Source organism: Alosa sapidissima, chromosome 6, assembly GCF_018492685.1.
Source record: "Alosa sapidissima isolate fAloSap1 chromosome 6, fAloSap1.pri, whole genome shotgun sequence".
In the NCBI taxonomy this organism is placed as follows: domain Eukaryota; kingdom Metazoa; phylum Chordata; class Actinopteri; order Clupeiformes; family Clupeidae; genus Alosa; species Alosa sapidissima.
Window position 1 is genome coordinate 15,020,333 of NC_055962.1, and position 20,529 is coordinate 15,040,861.

The 20,529-nt window shown below is 36.6% G+C and overlaps 1 protein-coding gene across 1 annotated transcript; it reads right to left on the reverse strand.

The window, feature by feature from the left end:
* Positions 1–18,559: 18,559 nt before the first annotated feature.
* On the reverse strand, positions 18,560–19,646 carry LOC121711983 (trace amine-associated receptor 13c-like). The gene has a single exon (XM_042095886.1). The coding sequence runs from the start codon at positions 19,571–19,573 to the stop codon at positions 18,560–18,562; it is 1,014 nt and encodes a 337-aa protein (XP_041951820.1). The 5' UTR covers positions 19,574–19,646.
* Between the last annotated feature and the right edge of the window lie 883 nt (positions 19,647–20,529).

Sequence of the window (20,529 nt, forward strand, 5' to 3'; positions counted from 1 at the left end):
CACACCTTGGAAACTACATGATAATGATGATGGTAGTTGTGAATAGTAGCAACCAACATCTGAAGTACCATCACAGAGGCTAGCTACTGGTGTTTCTTACTGCAGCTTCTTCTGCTGTGTAAGTAGTTAATGTTAGTCTTTTCACAACAGCGACACCTCTGTTCAGGAGAATATTGCAACTAGTGTTGCGACCACCACGCGCGAGTATAAATGGTTACGGCGCTTCTGTGACGTCACATTGTCGCGCTACTGATCGGGTGCGTCGAGTATGTGGGACGTTTTACTCGCTGCTCTAAAGATCCACTCATGACAACGTAGCCGGCTGATTCGGCTGACTCGCACTCATAACAACGTAACCGGCCCGCCCAGCTGATTCGACTGACCCGGGTAGATACTCAAGCAGCTCCATGAGCGTGCAGTTCGGACTGTCTGCACGACCTAATTGCATTTTAATATGCTACATCTATACACCAAATCTAATTATGTCTAGGCTACATGCAGAACATTGAATGTTATTTCAGAAGTGGAAAAATGGCTTTTGTTGTGGAATTGCTTTTCACCTCGAGGAGGAGCTACTCGCTCTCGCAGATCCACTCATGACAACGTAGCCGGCTGATTCGACTGACTCGTACTCAACGTAGCTTAACCGGCCGGCTGATCCGACTAACCCGGATTGCTACTCAGCCGCTCCAATCTGAGTCTCATGGTCTGTGAGTCTGCAATGTTTTCGGCTCTGCGGGAAGTTAACCAGTTATCTCGGACTGCCTGCTCACTCAGTCGCTTGAGTTGATTTGTGGAGTTGTGGTTGCCTATGAAATTGTTACATTTTTGGCAGCTACGATTGCTAGGGCTAGGAGGCTAGCTAATGTTGCAAGAGGTTTGTGTGTGGTGCTGTTTATCGTTTTAGATTGAATTGTAGTAGGACTCAACTGATCCGAGTTAATGATACTAGAGACTCGCGACTCATGGGTTAATTTAAAGACACGGGTGAAAGATCCGAGTGAATCACGACTTAAACACCTTTAGTGTAGTGCCGCATATTAAAATAGAATGACAATCCGGGGGGGCGCTGCTGAACAAGTAGGATGCAGACGTGAAACTTGGCAGCTCCCAACAGGTGAAATTTCAATCGATTAAAAAGACCATTTAGCCTTAATTTTTCTCGGGAATCAGTTGTGGGACCTTTATTTTAGTATCTCAAGGTTGTAGCACTATCACGTTAGAGCGCCGGACATGTCGGGTTCAGGCAAATCCACCAAGTCGAAGCAGCGGGCTACAGCATCTGCTAACCAAATGGCTCATGCTAACGATGAAGAAGAGGTAACTGCGACTATGCTCCGTGATATGATGCAATCATTAAAAGCAGACATTTGTAACACCATTGAATCTGCGGTTAAGGGCCTCCAAGCATGTCGCAGCTGTCAAGTCGGAGTTACGAACAACAGCGGGAGCCATACCACAGACCATCAATCTTCAGGAGAGGCTAGCTGCTGTGGAGGATTCAGCCACTAAAACTAGTGATACCATAGTTGAAATGGAAGTAACGGTGTCAACTCTAAAAAAGGAGGTCCTCGCGCTTCAAAATAAATGTGACGATTTAGAAAGCAGGTCGAGGAGGAAACATACAAATTGCCTTCCTTCAAGAAACGCATTTATCTCTTTCTGACCATGCAAAACTTAGAAGGAAGTGGGTTTCCCAAAGTTTCCACTCACTTTTTAATGCTAGAGCCAGAGGGACTGCTATCATCATGCATAGAAGTGTTGCTTTTACTGCCTCAGATGTCATTTCGAATAGAAATGGGAGATATGTTATTGTGACTGGAACCCTGTTTAATACTCTTGTGGTGTTGGCCAACCTCTATGCTCCTAACTATGATGATGAATCTAATTTTTGTTAGATGTCTCTCATCTATCCCAAATCTTGACTCTCATTATCTGATCATTGGAGGGGACTCTAACATTTGCCTAAACCCAACGCTGGACAGATCATCCCAGAGACAAATCGCTACATCTAGATCTGCCAAAGTGATTAACAACTTCCTCAGAGACTATGGAATGACTGATGTATGGCGTACCCTCAACCCATATACAAGGTCCTATTCTTTCTTCTCTAATGTTCACCAAACCTTTTCTCGTATAGACTATATTTTGTTAGACAAAAGGCTTCTGCCATTAGTTAGGGATTGTTCATACAAAGCAATTGTCATCTCTCACATTGGAATTTAAACATATGCCCCTCATTCGTCCACGTGGAGGTTTAATACCAATATGCTCTCTGCTGAGGATATGGTGCAGTTTATTGCCACCAACATTGATGTTTATATTAAGACTAACTCTCTTCCTGGTGTATCCCATAGGACAGTCTGGGAAGCTTTCAAAGCATACATGAGGGGTCAGTTAATATCTTCGTCATCCTTTGCTAAGAAGCAGTGTGCACAAACATTAAATCAGCTTACTAATAAAATCTCTCAAATTGATAGTCAGCTTGCCAATGCCCCATCATCCGACCTTCTGAAAGAATGCCTTCTTTTACAGACAGAATTCGACTCATTCACATCTCAAGACATAGAAAAACTATTGCTTAAATCCAAGCACTCTCACTATGAGTTTGGAGAAAAAGCACATAGAATCCTGGCTCATCAGCTCAGACAGTCCTCTGCTTGTAATGTCATACCTGAAATTACAACACAGGGCGGTCTAACCCGGGACCATCTAGAAATTAATATGGCATTTAGGGACTTATATATCTTTATATACCTCTGAACAAACCTGCACCCTCCATGAGATGGAACAGTTCTTTGCCGATATCTCTCTCCCCCAGGTTAACCCAGCCACAGTACAGCCTCTAGACAGCCCCATATCTCCTGCTGAGGTAACACATGCAATATTTGTCTTGCAAAGTAACAAAAGCCCAGGCCCCGACGGATTTCCGGTTTAATTTTATAAAAAATTCTCTACGGAATTGGTACCTTTATTATTAAACATGTACAATGAATCATTTGAATCAGGCCATCTGCCCAAAACACTATGTGAAGCCTCCATCTCATTAATACTAAAGAAAGGTAAAGACCAGTCATGTGGCTCATTTCGTCCTGTGTCTCTTCTATCAGTTGATTTCAAGATCTTAGCTAAAGTTCTGGCCACACGTCTACAATCTGTACTACCACACATTGTTTCTACAGACCAAACTGGATTTATTAAAAATAGATTCTCTTTCTCTAACGTACGTCAACTTCTAAATATAATTTACCACCCCTCACAGTCTCCAATACCTGAAATTGTACTCTCTTTAGATGCCGAAAAGGCATTTGATAGGGTGGAGTGGAGCTACTTGTTTTATGTGTTAAAAAAGTTTGGCATTGGGGATACATTTATCTCCTGGGTTAAGCTATTATATACAGATCCTGCTTCTTCAGTACACACAAACAACATTTCCTCCGAACTCTCCCGCGGCACGCGTCAGGGTTGTCCTCTGTCGCCTTTGTTGTTTGCGCTTGTAATTGAGCCATTAGCATTAGCGTTGCGCCAGACGCCGCAACTGACTGGGATCTTCAGAGGTGGTCAAGAACACAGGGTTTCCCTATATGCGGACGATCTCCTGCTTTACATTTCTGACCCCCTCCTCTCCCTGCCATCAGCCCTTAATATATTTGACACATTTGGTAAGATCTCTGGGTACAAAATTAACCTGTCTAAGAGTGAGATATTCCCAGTAAACAGATCAGCTTGTACACTCTCATTTAATACCTTCCCCTTCAAAGTAACTCGTAAATTTATCTACCTGGGAATTACTGTGGCGGAAGATTTTTCTACACTTTTTGGACTACGTTTACACGAAGCAGGGTATTTTCCTAAACGAATATCTGGCCATCTACGTTTGCAAATAAAACTGCATTTACACGAGACCGTTTTTTTTAAAAATGTGTTTACACAAACCCGTGTACATACATGCTGTCATGAGCACACCAAACCACAGTGGCAGTCTAACGATAAGCTCAAGCTCACATTAACCAATCAGAACCCTGAAAAGTCGCACGTGAGAACATGTAAATGTAAACATTGGTCGCACATTTGGTGTACTTCTGTCGCATACTGTGACGTTGGCTGCCCAAAACTCCGTTTACCACAGTTTACAACCAAACGTATAAACGAAGTTTTCCAAAAAAATCACTTTGGCCGGAGTTTTTTTGGATAACCGTTTTACGGGGCGAATTCTCCGTTTGCGTCTAAATGAAAGGCTCAAACGTAGGGAAATGTCTTCGTTTATAAAAATACACATGCTCATGTAAACGGGGTCTTAAAGAGACCTTTCCTCCTCTCATGACAAGGGTTGAGCAGCTCTTAGAACGCTGGGGACAACTTCCATTGTCTGTTGCAGGCCGAATTAACTCAATTAAAATGTCTATACTCCCAAAATTCACATATCTTTTTCAAAATATTCCCGTCTTCATCCCAAAGTCCTATTTTCGTAAACTGGATGGAACTATTTCATCATTTATCTGGAATCATAAACCTGCCAGAGCTCGGAAGAGATTCTTAACGCGACCCAAGTGCTCCGGTGGCATGGCTCTCCCTGATTTCTTATTTTACTACTGGGCCTGTAACACTCACTCCATAATACACTGGTTATTTGAGGACCCTGGAGCAGATGCTCTGTCTTGGCAATCTATTGAATCCCATTCTTGTCAATCATCTTCACTGCTCTTGTTTATGCCCCTCTCTCCTCGTCCTTTGCGGCTCACACAACAAACGTGTTAGTTAGATCCACCCTGAAAATATGGAATCAGCTAAGAAAGCACTTTGGATGGCAGTCTTTTTCATTTAAGTCTCCTGTCCATGCTAATCATTACTTCAAACCATCCGTAATAGATAAGGCCTTTCTTATTTGGAGCAACGCAGGTATTAAACAATTCTATAATCTCTATCATAATGGAACTTTTGTCTCCTTTCAACATTTGTGCGATCACTTCAATATCCCAAAAAGCCACTTTTTTTTGCTTTCTTCAAATTCGTGACTTCACTAGGAATATCTCCTTAGCATTTCCAAATCAACCCCAATGCACCCCCTATGATCATATACTTGATCAACCTCCATCATTTAAGGGAATTATATCAGCCATATATAGCAAACTGATGGCACTCTCACACTCTACTCTTTCTGATGTAAAATCTCAGTGGGAAGGGGAGCTGGGGGAGCCTATCGCCGAGGTATCTTGGGAGGCCACCTTAAGCAGAGTACATAACTCATCAATTTGTGCAAGGGATGGACTATTACAATTTAAGATTCAAGACAGCAAACCCCCAAAATTTACACACTGGATCAAAGATACCCTTTATTTTCTTAAACTTGAAAGAATTAGATACTCTTTGAAAGGATCAGCAAATAAGTACAATAAAATATGGGGACCTTTCTTAGGGACCTATGTTAGGGAACAAATCACATTGCCTGACTCCCAGTAGAATGAGCAGAGACATGCTTTATATTTTATTTTATTTTTTTCATTTGTGGAGGTGTATACAAGCTCCGTAATGTATAAGGCAGCAGTGTTAACCTTACTGCAGTGATGGTTCTGTAGACAGTGGTCATTCCCTTCCCCTCTCCTTTTTGTGTGATTGTTTTTTTATACTTGTCTTCCTTATTGTCTTCCCAATTGTGATTTTATATTTTATTTTATTTTTTAGTTTCTCATTTTTTATTATGTCAGTATTTGTTAGTGTTGTCAATGTTCAATGTAAGAATGTCTTCTTGAAATGAACAACTTGCCATATCCATGTTGAACTGAAATAATGATAATAAAGAAAACTAGAAAACGCAATTCCAGGGAATTACTAGTGCATGAAAATGCAAAACATATGGTGTGAAATATATTGTTAAAACAGATGATGTTCTAATTGGCAACCAACATGATGAGGTTTAATATAGTTGGAATGACTGAACTAGGTAGATGAGGTTTAATATAGTTGGGATGACTCAACTAGGGTAGATGAGGTTTAATATAGTTGGGATGACTGAACAGTTAAATAGGTGGATTGTTTAAAAGGTTAAATTATTTGCTAGGTAGATGAGGTTTTAAAAGGTTAAATTATTTGCTAGATAGATGAGGTTTAATATAGTTGGAATGACTGAACAGTTAAATAGGTGGATAGTTTAAAAGGTTAAATTATTTACTAGGTAGATGAGGTTTAATGTAGTTGGAATGACTGAACTAGGTAGACGAGGTTTAATATAGTTGGAATGACTGAACAGTTAAATAGGTGGATGGTTTAAAAGGTTAAATTATTTACTAGGTAGATGAGGTTTAATGTAGTTGGAATGACTGAACTAGGTAGATGAGGTTTAATATAGTTGGAATGACTGAACAGGTAAATAGGTGGATGGTTTAAAAGGTTAAATTATTTGCTAGGTAGATGATGTTTAATGTAGTTGGAATGACTGAACTAGGTAGATGAGGTTTAATATAGTTGGAATGACTGAACAGGTAAATAGGTGGATGGTTTAAAAGGTTAAATTATTTGCTAGGTAGATGAGGTTTAATGTAGTTGGAATGACTGAACTAGGTAGATGAGGTTTAATATAGTTGGAATGACTGAACAGTTAAATAGGTGAATAGTTTAAAAGGTTAAACTATTTACTAGATAGATGAGGTTTAATATAGTTGGATTGACTGAACAGTTTCTCAGACTTATAGCATAGAATGAGACTGTATGCTTAAAGCCTGAGAAACTGACAGTTGATGCAGGTGGCCTGGCCACCTGGCACAATATTCTAATTGCTATGATGTCATAAAGCCTGAGAAACTCAGTTGATCCAGGTGGCCTGGCCAGAGCCATATATGGTGATCCAGGTGGCCTGAACACCTGGCATAGGATTCTAATTGCTATTGTGATGTCATAATCTAATGTTAAGTCAATGGGGAAATTTTAATAGTTTTTATTTAACAGTTTAAAAAGTATAAAAGTTACAAAGTTGAAAAGTACAAAGCACCCATGTCCTAAGTAAGACCTACGTGACAATGTTTGAATGAAGTTTCTACGTTAAATGGTTGAAGCTGCATTAACTGCGTTAGAAGAAGAAGAATAAGAACTAGAAAAGCATTTCCTGAAGGAAATACAGTGCATGAAAATGCAAAAATATGATGTAAAATATCATACAGAGTAAAAACAAACTATATTGGTTGCTAAGTAGATGAGGTTTAATATAGTTGGAATGACTGAACAGTTAAATAGGTGGATAGTTTAAATGGTTAAATTATTTTGGTAGATAGTTGACGATAACTGACAGTTGGAATGGCTCTAATGTTTGCTAGCAGTTATGCTAACTATGTTAACAAAGATAATAATGTTAACCAAGTATTCTAACTAGCATGCTAACAATGTTAAAATGCTAAGTATGCTAACCATGTGACTTAGCTAACTTAGCTAATCATTTTTAGCAGTTATGCTAACTATGCTAACTAGAATGTTAACATGCTAGCATGCTAACTATGTTAACCACATTACTTAGCTGACTTAGCTAATCATTTTTAGCAGTTTTGCTAAAAATGCTAACTAGCATGCTAACATGCTAGCATGCTAACCATGTGACTTAGCTAATAATTTTAAGCAGTTTTGCTAAAAATGCTAACTAGCATGCTAAAAATGCTAACTAGCATGCTAACATGCTAGCATGCTAACTATGCTAACCATGTGACTTAGCTAACTTAGCTAATCATTTTTAGCAGTTTTGCTAAAAATGCTAACTAGCATGCTAACTATGCTAACCATGTGACTTAGCTAACTTAGCTAATCATTTTAAGCAGTTTTGCTAAAAATGCTAATTAGCATGCTAACTATGCTAGCATGCTAACCATGCTACTTAGCTAACTAGCTACAGTGGGTAGGAGTCATAGTTGATGACAAGTAACAGTTACAATGGCTGAACAGTTAAAAAGTTCAGTAGTTTAAAGGGTTAAATTGTTTAACAGTAAAATATTATAGTGAGGACTTTTATTTTGAAACAGTTTTTGGCAGAGGAAGCAGTTGAACAGGATGTGTAGTCTTAATAGGGCCAGTTTGTATGCTTAAAGCCTGAGACTGGCAGTTGGTCCAGGTGGCCCGAACACCTGCCATAGGATTCTAATTGCTTAACGGCTCTATTGTGATGTCATCAGCCCATGTTAAGTCTATGGGGAAATTTTGACTAGTTTTTAATTAATAGTTTAAAAAGTATAAAAGTTACAAAGCTGAAAAATACATAGCACCCATGTCCCAAGTAAGACCTACGTAACATAGTTTGAATGAAGTTTCTACGTTAAACGGTTGAAGCTGCATTAAATGCGTTAGAAGAAGAATAAGAATAAGAACTAGAAAAGCATTTCCTGAAGGAAATACAGTGCATGAAAATGCAAAAATATGATGTAAAATATCATACAGAGTAAAAGCAAACTATATTGGTTGCTAGGTAGATGAGGTTTAATATAGTTGGAATGACTGAACAGTTAAATAAGTGGATAGTTTAAATGGTTAAATTATTTAGGTAGATAGTTGACGATAACTGACACTTGGAATGGCTCTAATGTTTGCTAGCAGTTATGCTAACTATGTTAACAAAGATAATAATGTTAACCAAGTATGCTAACTAGCATGCTAACAATGTTAAAATGCTAAGTATGCTAACCATGTGACTTAGCTAACTTAGCTAATCATTTTTAGCAGTTTTGCTAAAAATGCTAACTAGCATGCTAACATGCCAACTTTGCTAACCATGTGGCTTAGCTAACTTAGCTAATCATTATAAGTAGTTTTGCTAAAAATGCTAACTAGCATGCTAACATGCTATCATGCTAACTATGCTAACCATGTGACTTAGCTAACTTAGCTAATCATTTTAAGCAGTTTTGCTAAAAATGCTAACTAGCATGCTAACATGTTAGCATGCTAACTATGCTAACCACGTTACTTAGCTAACTTAGCTAATTGTTTTTAGCAGTTATGCTAACTATGTTAACTAGCATGCTAACATGCTAACTATGCTAACCATGTGACTTAGCTAACTTAGCTAATCATTTTAAGCAGTTTTGCTAAAAATGCTAACATGCTAACTATGTTAACCATGTGACTTAGCTAACTTAGCTAACTAGCTACAGTAGGTAGGAGTCATAGTTGATGACAAGTAACAGTTACAATGGCTGAACAGTTAAAAAGTTCAGTAGTTTAAAGGGTTAAATTGTTTAACAGTAAAATATTATAGTGAGGACTTTTATTTTGAAACAGTTTTTGGCAGAGGAAGCAGTTGAACAGGATGTGTAGTCTTAATAGGGCCAGTTTGTATGCTTAAAGCCTGAGACTGGCAGTTGATCCAGGTGGCCCGAACACCTGCCATAGGATTCTAATTGCTTAACGGCTCTATTGTGATGTCATCAGCCCATGTTAAGTCTATGGGGAAATTTTGACTAGTTTTTAATTAATAGTTTAAAAAGTATAAAAGTTACAAAGCTGAAAAATACATAGCACCCATGTCCTAAGTAAGACCTACGTAACATAGTTTGAATGAAGTTTCTACGTTAAACGGTTGAAGCTGCATTAAGTGCGTTAGAAGAAGAATAAGAATCAGAAGAATAAGAAGCCTAGGAAGAACAGTACAGTGCATTTTCATGCACTGTAACTAGAAAAGCATTTCCTGAAGGAAATACAGTGCATGAAAATGCAAAAAATATGATGTCAAATATCATACAGAGTAAAAACAAACTATATTGGTTGCTAGGTAGATGAGGTTTAATATAGTTGGCATGACTGAACAGTTAAATAGGTGGATAGTTTAAATGGTTAAATTATTTAGGTAGATAGTTGACGATAACTGACAGTTGGAATGGCTCTAATGTTTGCTAGCAGTTATGCTAATAATATTAACAAAGTTACTATGCTAACTAGCATGCTAACATGCTAGCATGTAAACTATGCTAACCACGTTACTTAGCTAACTTAGCTAATCATTTTAAGCAGTTTTGCTAAAAATGCTAACTAGCATGCTAACATGCTAGCATGCTAACTATGCTAACCATATGACTTAGCTAACTTAGCTAATCATTTTAAGAGGTTTTGCTAAAAATGCTAACTAGCATGCTAACATGCTAGCATGCTAACTATGCTAACCATATGACTTAGCTAACTTAGCTAATCATTTTAAGAGGTTTTGCTAAAAATGCTAACTAGCATGTTAACATGCTAGCATGCTAACTATGCTAACCATGTGACTTAGCTAACTTAGCTAACTAGCTACAGTGGGTAGGAGTCATAGTTGATGACAAGTAACAGTTACAATGGCTGAACAGTTAAAAAGTTCAGTAGTTTAAAGGGTTAAATTGTTTAACAGTAAAATATTATAGTGAGGACTTTTATTTTGAAACAGTTTTTGGCAGAGGAAGCAGTTGAACAGGATGTGTAGTCTTAATAGGGCCAGTTTGTATGCTTAAAGCCTGAGACTGGCAGTTGGTCCAGGTGGCCCGAACACCTGCCATAGGATTCTAATTGCTTAACGGCCGTATTGTGATGTCATAATCATAATGTTAAGTCAATGGGAAAATTTTGATTAGTTTTTAATTAATAGTTTAAAAAGTATAAAAGTTACAAAGATGAAAAATACAAAGCCCACATGTCCTAATTAAGACCTACGCATCAATGTTTGAATGAAGTTTCTACGTTAAACGGTTGAAGCTGCATTAGCTGCGTTAGAAGAAGAATAATAATAACTAGAAAAGCATTTCCTGAAGGAAATACAGTGCATGAAAATGCAAAAAATATGATGTCAAATATCATACAGAGTAAAAACAAACTATATTGGTTGCTAGGTAGATGAGGTTTAATATAGTTGGAATGACTGAACAGTTAAATAAGTGGATAGTTTAAATGGTTAAATTATTTAGGTAGATAGTTGACGATAACTGACACTTGGAATGGCTCTAATGTTTGCTAGCAGTTATGCTAACTATGTTAACAAAGATAATAATGTTAACCAAGTATGCTAACTAGCATGCTAACAATGTTAAAATGCTAAGTATGCTAACCATGTGACTTAGCTAACTTAGCTAATCATTTTTAGCAGTTTTGCTAAAAATGCTAACTAGCATGCTAACATGCCAACTTTGCTAACCATGTGGCTTAGCTAACTTAGCTAATCATTATAAGTAGTTTTGCTAAAAATGCTAACTAGCATGCTAACATGCTATCATGCTAACTATGCTAACCATGTGACTTAGCTAACTTAGCTAATCATTTTAAGCAGTTTTGCTAAAAATGCTAACTAGCATGCTAACATGTTAGCATGCTAACTATGCTAACCACGTTACTTAGCTAACTTAGCTAATTGTTTTTAGCAGTTATGCTAACTATGTTAACTAGCATGCTAACATGCTAACTATGCTAACCATGTGACTTAGCTAACTTAGCTAATCATTTTAAGCAGTTTTGCTAAAAATGCTAACATGCTAACTATGTTAACCATGTGACTTAGCTAACTTAGCTAACTAGCTACAGTAGGTAGGAGTCATAGTTGATGACAAGTAACAGTTACAATGGCTGAACAGTTAAAAAGTTCAGTAGTTTAAAGGGTTAAATTGTTTAACAGTAAAATATTATAGTGAGGACTTTTATTTTGAAACAGTTTTTGGCAGAGGAAGCAGTTGAACAGGATGTGTAGTCTTAATAGGGCCAGTTTGTATGCTTAAAGCCTGAGACTGGCAGTTGATCCAGGTGGCCCGAACACCTGCCATAGGATTCTAATTGCTTAACGGCTCTATTGTGATGTCATCAGCCCATGTTAAGTCTATGGGGAAATTTTGACTAGTTTTTAATTAATAGTTTAAAAAGTATAAAAGTTACAAAGCTGAAAAATACATAGCACCCATGTCCTAAGTAAGACCTACGTAACATAGTTTGAATGAAGTTTCTACGTTAAACGGTTGAAGCTGCATTAAGTGCGTTAGAAGAAGAATAAGAATCAGAAGAATAAGAAGCCTAGGAAGAACAGTACAGTGCATTTTCATGCACTGTAACTAGAAAAGCATTTCCTGAAGGAAATACAGTGCATGAAAATGCAAAAAATATGATGTCAAATATCATACAGAGTAAAAACAAACTATATTGGTTGCTAGGTAGATGAGGTTTAATATAGTTGGCATGACTGAACAGTTAAATAGGTGGATAGTTTAAATGGTTAAATTATTTAGGTAGATAGTTGACGATAACTGACAGTTGGAATGGCTCTAATGTTTGCTAGCAGTTATGCTAATAATATTAACAAAGTTACTATGCTAACTAGCATGCTAACATGCTAGCATGTAAACTATGCTAACCACGTTACTTAGCTAACTTAGCTAATCATTTTAAGCAGTTTTGCTAAAAATGCTAACTAGCATGCTAACATGCTAGCATGCTAACTATGCTAACCATATGACTTAGCTAACTTAGCTAATCATTTTAAGAGGTTTTGCTAAAAATGCTAACTAGCATGCTAACATGCTAGCATGCTAACTATGCTAACCATATGACTTAGCTAACTTAGCTAATCATTTTAAGAGGTTTTGCTAAAAATGCTAACTAGCATGTTAACATGCTAGCATGCTAACTATGCTAACCATGTGACTTAGCTAACTTAGCTAACTAGCTACAGTGGGTAGGAGTCATAGTTGATGACAAGTAACAGTTACAATGGCTGAACAGTTAAAAAGTTCAGTAGTTTAAAGGGTTAAATTGTTTAACAGTAAAATATTATAGTGAGGACTTTTATTTTGAAACAGTTTTTGGCAGAGGAAGCAGTTGAACAGGATGTGTAGTCTTAATAGGGCCAGTTTGTATGCTTAAAGCCTGAGACTGGCAGTTGGTCCAGGTGGCCCGAACACCTGCCATAGGATTCTAATTGCTTAACGGCCGTATTGTGATGTCATAATCATAATGTTAAGTCAATGGGAAAATTTTGATTAGTTTTTAATTAATAGTTTAAAAAGTATAAAAGTTACAAAGATGAAAAATACAAAGCCCACATGTCCTAATTAAGACCTACGCATCAATGTTTGAATGAAGTTTCTACGTTAAACGGTTGAAGCTGCATTAGCTGCGTTAGAAGAAGAATAATAATAACTAGAAAAGCATTTCCTGAAGGAAATACAGTGCATGAAAATGCAAAAAATATGATGTCAAATATCATACAGAGTAAAAACAAACTATATTGGTTGCTAGGTAGATGAGGTTTAATATAGTTGGAATGACTGAACAGTTAAATAAGTGGATAGTTTATATAGTTAAATGATTTGCTTGGTAGATAAGGTTTAATATAGTTGGAATGATTGAACGGTTAAATAAGTGGATAGTTTAAATTATTTAGGTAGATAGTTGACGATAACTGACACTTGGAATGGCTCTAATATTTGCTAGCAGTTATGCTAACTATATTAACAAAGATAATAATGTTAACCAAGTTACTATGCTAACTAGCATGCTAACAGTGTTAAAATGCTAAGTATGCTAACCATGTGACTTAGCTAACTTAGCTAATTATTTTTAGCAGTTATGCTAACTAGCATGCTAACTATGATAACCATGTTACTTAGCTGACTTAGCTAATCATTTTAAGCAGTTTTGCTAAAAATGCTAACTAGCATGCTAACATGCTAGTATGCTAACTATGTTAACCACGTTACTTAGCTGACTTAGCTAATCATTTTTAGCAGTTTTGCTAAAAATGCTAATTAGCATGCTAACATGCTAACTATGCTAACTATGTTAACCGTGTTACTTAGCTAACTTAGCTAATCATTTTTAGCAGTTTTGCTAAAAATGCTAACTAGCATGCTAACATGCTAGCATGCTAACTATGCTAACCATGTTACTTAGCTAACTTAGCTAATCATTTTGAGCAGTTTTGCTAAAAATGCTAACTAGCATGCTAGCATGCTAACCATGCTACTTAGCTAACTAGCTACAGTGGGTAGGAGTCATAGTTGATGACAAGTAACAGTTACAATGGCTGAACAGTTAAAAAGTTCAGTAGTTTAAAGGGTTAAATTGTTTAACAGTAAAATATTATAGTGAGGACTTTTATTTTGAAACAGTTTTTGGCAGAGGAAGCAGTTGAACAGGATGTGTAGTCTTAATAGGGCCAGTTTGTATGCTTAAAGCCTGAGAGTGGCAGTTGGTCCAGGTGGCCCGAACACCTGCCATAGGATTCTAATTGCTGTGATGTCATAAAGGGCAATGTTAAGTCAATGGGGAAATGTTGATAGTTTTTAATTAATAGTTTAAAAAGTATAAAAGTTTCAAAGATGAAAAATACAAAGCCCACATGTCCTAATTAAGACCTACGCGTCAATGTTTGAATGAAGTTTCTACGTTAAACGGTTGAAGCTGCATTAGCTGCGTTAGAAGAAGAATAATAATAACTAGAAAAGCATTTCCTGAAGGAAATACAGTGCATGAAAATGCAAAAATATGATGTAAAATATCATACAGAGTAAAAACAAACTATATTGGTTGCTAAGTAGATGAGGTTTAATATAGTTGGAATGACTGAACAGTTAAATAGGTGGATAGTTTAAATGGTTAAATTATTTAGGTAGATAGTTGACGATAACTGACAGTTGGAATGGCTCTAATGTTTGCTAGCAGTTATGCTAACTATGTTAACAAAGATAATAATGTTAACAAAGTTACTATGCTAACTAGCATGCTAACATGCTAGCATGCTAACTATGCTAACCATGTTACTTAGCTAATCGTTTTTAGTAGTTTTGCTAAAAATGCTAACTAGCATGCTAACATGCTAGCGCTAGCATGCTAACTATGCTAACCACGTTACTTAGCTGACTTAGCTAATCGTTTTTAGCGGTTTTGCTAAAAATGCTTGCTAGCATGCTAACTATGTTAACCACGTTACTTAGCTGACTTAGCTAATCGTTTTTAGCAGTTTTGCTAAAAATGCTAACTAGCATGCTAACATGCTAGCATGCTAACTATGCTAACCATGTGACTTAGCTAACTTAGCTAATCATTTTAAGCAGTTTTGCTAAAAATGCTAACTAGCATGCTAACATCCTAGCATGCTAACTATGCTAACCATGTGACTTAGCTAACTTAGCTAATCATTTTAAGCAGTTTTGCTAAAAATGCTAACTAGCATGCTAACATGCTAGCATGCTAACTATGCTAACCATGTTACTTAGCTAACTTAGCTAACTAGCTACAGTGGGTAGGAGTCATAGTTGATGACAAGTAACAGTTACAAAGGCTGAACAGTTAAAAAGTTCAGTAGTTTAAAGGGTTGAATTGTTTAACAGTGAAATATTGTAGTGAGGACTTTTATTTTGAAACAGTTTTTGGCAGAGGAAGCAGTTGAACAGGATGTGTAGTCTTAATAGGGCCAGTTTGTATGCTTAAAGCCTGAGACTGGCAGTTGGTCCAGGTGGCCCGAACACCTGCCATAGGATTCTAATTGCTTAACGGCTCTATTGTGATGTCATCAGCCCATGTTAAGTCTATGGGGACATTTTGAGTAGTTTTTAATTAATAGTTTAAAAAGTATAAAAGTTACAAAGTTGAAAAATACATAGCACCCATGTCCTAAGTAAGACCTACGTAACATAGTTTGAATGAAGTTTCTACGTTAAACGGTTGAAGCTGCATTAAATGCGTTAGAAGAAGAAGAAGAACTAGAAAAGCATTTCCTGAAGGAAATACAGTGCATGAAAATGCAAAAAATATGATGTCAAATATCATACAGAGTAAAAACAAACTATATTGGTTGCTAGGTAGATGAGGTTTAATATAGTTGGCATGACTGAACAGTTAAATAGGTGGATAGTTTATATAGGTAAATGATTTACTTGGTAGATAAGGTTTAATATAGTTGGAATGATTGAACGGTTAAATAAGTGGATAGTTTAAATGGTTAAATTATTTAGGTAGATAATTGACGATAACTGACACTTGGAATGGCTCTAATGTTTGCTAGCAGTTATGCTAACTATGTTAACAAAGATAATAATGTTAACCAAGTTACTATGCTAACTAGCATGCTAACAATGTTAAAATGCTAAGTATGTTAACCATGTTACTTAGCTGACTTAGCTCATCATTTTAAGCAGTTTTGCTAAAACTGCTAACTAGCATGCTAACATGCTAGCATGCTAACCATGTGACTTAGCTAACTTAGCTAATCATTTTAAGCAGTTTTGCTAAAAATGCTAACTAGCATGCTAACATGCTAGCATGCTAACTATACTAACCATGTGACTTAGCTAACTTAGCTAATCATTTTTAGCAGTTTTGCTAAAAATGCTAACTAGCATGCTAGCATGCTAACTATGCTAACCATGTTACTTAGCTAACTTAGCTAACTAGCTACAGTGGGTAGGAGTCATAGTTGATGATAAGTAACAGTTACAATGGCTGAACAGTTAAAAAGTTCAGTAGTTTAAAGGGTTAAATTGTTTAACAGTGAAATATTGTAGTGAGGACTTTTATTTTGAAACAGTTTTAGGCAGAGGAAGCAGTTGAACAGGATGTGTAGTCTTAATAGGGCCAGTTTGTATGCTTAAAGCCTGAGACTGGCAGTTGGTCCAGGTGGCCCGAACACCTGCCATAGGATTCTAATTGCTTAACGGCCGTATTGTGATGTCATAATCATAATGTTAAGTCAATGGGGAAATTTTGATTAGTTTTTAATTAATAGTTTAAAAAGTATAAAAGTTACAAAGTTGAAAAATACATAGCACCCATGTCCTAAGTAAGACCTACGTAACATAGTTTGAATGAAGTTTCTACGTTAAACGGTTGAAGCTGCATTAAATGCGTTAGAAGAAGAAGAAGAATAAGAAGAAGCCTAGGAAGAACAGTACAGTGCATTTTCATGCACTGTAATAAGAAGCCTAGGAAGAACAGTACAGTGCATTTTCATGCACTGTAATAAGAAGCCTAGGAAGAACAGTACAGTGCATTTTCATGCACTGTAACTAGAAAAGCATTTCCTGAAGGAAATACAGTGCATGAAAATGCAAAAATATAACGTAAAAAAATCATACAGAGTAAAAACAAACTATATTGGTTGCTAAGTAGATGAGGTTTAATATAGTTGGAATGACTGAACAGTTAAATAGGTGGATAGTTTAAATGGTTAAATTATTTAGGTAGATAGTTGACGATAACTGACAGTTGGAATGGCTCTAATGTTTGCTAGCAGTTATGTTAACTATGTTAACAAAGATAATAATGTTAACCAAGTTACTATGCTAACTAGCATGCTAACACACTAGCATGCTAACTATGCTAACCACGTTACTTAACTAACTTAGCTAATCATTTTTAGCAGTTTTGCTAAAAATGTTAACTAGCATGCTAACTATGCTAACCATGTTACTTAGCTAACTTAGCTAATCATTTTTAGCAGTTTTGCTAAAAATGCTAACTAGCATGCTAACATGCTAACCATGTGACTTAGCTAATCATTTTAAGCAGTTTTGCTAAAAATGCTAACTATCATGCTAACATGCTAGCATGCTAACTATGCTAACCATGTGACTTAGTTAACTTAGCTAATCATTTTTAGCAGTTTTGCTAAAAATGCTAACTAGCATGCTAACATGCTAGCATGCTAACCATGTGACTTAGCTAACTTAGCTAACTAGCTACAGTGGGTAGGAGTCATAGTTGATGACAAGTAACAGTTACAATGGCTGAACAGTTAAAAAGTTCAGTAGTTTAAAGGGTTAAATTGTTTAACAGTAAAATATTATAGTGAGGACTTTTATTTTGAAACAGTTTTTGGCAGAGGAAGCAGTTGAACAGGATGTGTAGTCTAAATAGGGCCAGTTTGTATGTTTAAAGCCTGAGAATGGCAGTTGGGCCAGGTGGCCTGAACACCTGCCATAGGATTCTAATTGCTTAACGGCCGTATTGTGATGTCATAATCATAATGTTAAGTCAATGGGGAAATTTTGATAGTTTTTAATTAATAGTTTAAAAAGTATAAAACTTACAAAGTTGAAAAATACATACAGTAGCCCAAATGTCCTAAGTAAGACCTACGTAACAAAGTTTGAATGAAGTTTCTACGTTTGAAGCTGCATTAAACGCGTTAGAAGAAGAAAAATAAGAATAAGAAATTTTGGAAGAACAGTATAGTGCATTTTCATGCACTATAATAAGAAGCCTAGGAAGAACAGTACAGTGCATTTTCATGCACTGTAATAAAATGCCTTGGAATAACAGTACAGTGCATTTTCATGCACTGTAAAAAGCCTTGGAATAACAGTACAGTGCATTTTCATGCACTGTAATAATAAGAATAATTCGGATAACAACTCTAATAATTCGGATAACAGTAGAGTGCATTTTCATGCACTCTAATAATAAGAAGAAGCCTAGGAAGAACAGTACAGTGCATTTTCATGCACTGTAATAAACAAAACAAAAATAGAATGACAATCCATGTGGACCAAAGGCTCAATTCACACAAAATAGGGGTCAAAAGCAATGAAAGAAAGGATGGAGAAAAAATATAAATCTACAAATGTATGAAGAGACACAACTCTTGTCAAGGGACTCCGTTACTTGAGAGAACATTTATCAGTGAGGAGTCAGTCCTACATATTCTAAATGTGAGAATTAATTTCATACTTTTTTGAAACCAAGAATAGAACAAGGCATAAATGATGGGGTTGATAGTAGAATTAAGGAAAAATAGTGTTAACATGGTATTTACCACACTGTCATATGATTGGGCTAACACATCAAATAGTAAAATACAAATATAATAGGGTATTAAACATATTAAAAACACTGATACAAGGATTCCAAGAACTTTGGCGGCTTTCCTCTCCAATCTCATTGAGTCGCCATTGTTCTGGACATCCAGTTGTTTTCGGTCCTTGAGTGCAGCTCTAATTAAGACTGCGTGCCTTCTTGCAATGAAAAATACTTTTAGGTACAGAGTTATGATAGTGGCACACGGTAAAATAAAAACAACAACAAGATCAACAGTAGACCACACTTCATCCACAAATGTAAGGCATTTATCTGGACATTTGTTTCTAAAGTTTCCATTAAAGTAAAGAAATGCACAGTTGTAAAACAGTGACACAATCCAAATGTGAAGTGATATAATGAATGCTACAGACAGCGTTACCTTTTTGGAATAGAGGAAAGGATTGCTTAAGGCAAAGTAACGGTCAACAGCAATGAAAGAAATATTGTATACAGAAACAAATGTTAAATGGAATTTAATCATATTGTACAAGGCACAAAATGTTGACCCAAACAGTAAACAGGACTCAATCAAAATCATTGAATGCACTGGCATTACAAATACACCTACAAAACAGTCAGAAATGGCCAGTGAGACAATAAGGATATTTGTTGGTGTATGGAGTTGTTTAAAATGATAGACAGCAGTTATAACCAGAAGGTTCCCACACACAGTACATATCACCACAGCTGCAGCAAACACATACATCAAAACATAAGCTGCCATAGAAGAGTATAATTTTGAACAGGTTAAGTTAATGGACTGCAGGCAAACACCTGTGTAGTTGATGTTGTGAAGAGTCATTGATCCCAAGGATTTTTTCCGGAAAATGTAACAAAATTGATGTCTTATAGCAGTGGGGCTATGATCAGTCTTATCCATAGAAAGGAGTTGAAGAGATTTCCTTGAAGTGTTGAACCAGCGTGAGCTTTTATAGAGACCACCAGATCAACGTCCTTTGTTCACGTGATGTGTCTGTAACCTTTGGTTGGTATTTGTGTGTCATTTCAAGCTACACGGAACTGTGCCAAGAAGTCAACATGGAATTGAAGAACATTCTTGCATCATCCTTATATGAAGTGGGGCACGTACCCAGATAATTTTGGAATTGCAATGACATTTATAGATGCACAAGATGTTGCCAGTGTCTAGGGATCGACCGATATGGTTTTTTCAGGGCCGATACTGATATCAATTATTACCAAAACAGGAGGCCGATTACCGATATGTAAAACCGATATGTCAGTTGTCAAAAAGAGGGGTAGATAGTAAAGGCGATATGCTGCAAAAAATTCACTCAAAAGCATTTAATTATGCAAACTTTTCTTTTGTCTCTCAACTTGCATCACATGTAAATCCTGTGTATGATATTAATCCAAGAACTGAGTGATAGCAATTATTTTCATAGACTAGGCCTACACAATGGGCTATGTGCTTGTTAAGGGACCTGTCACAAAGAGGATGCTTTGCCATCGTGTGTGTGAGTGCACGAGAGAGGGAGAGGAAGAGGTGCATGCGTGATGGCAAGTGTTACGGTTGAACAGTTTAACAAAACAGTTTAAAAATAGTTCTTAGGCTATTTAAGCATGCAATTTGTGTCCATGTGTAGGCTACACTGGTGAGCCTAAAAGGCACGTTAATAGCCAGCTCAGGTCGCGATTTAGGCTAGCCTACTTCAGGCCGAATTAAATTACGGCTGGCCCTGGGTGCCTGTAGCCTAGTCTTTTCTGACAGTCCGTTTCAAAAAGGAGCAACTAGAC

Bases quoted from the DNA above. Each gene is read 5' to 3' on its own strand.
- LOC121711983 (XM_042095886.1), bottom strand. From the start codon at position 19,573: ATGACTCTTCACAACATCAACTACACAGGTGTTTGCCTGCAGTCCATT.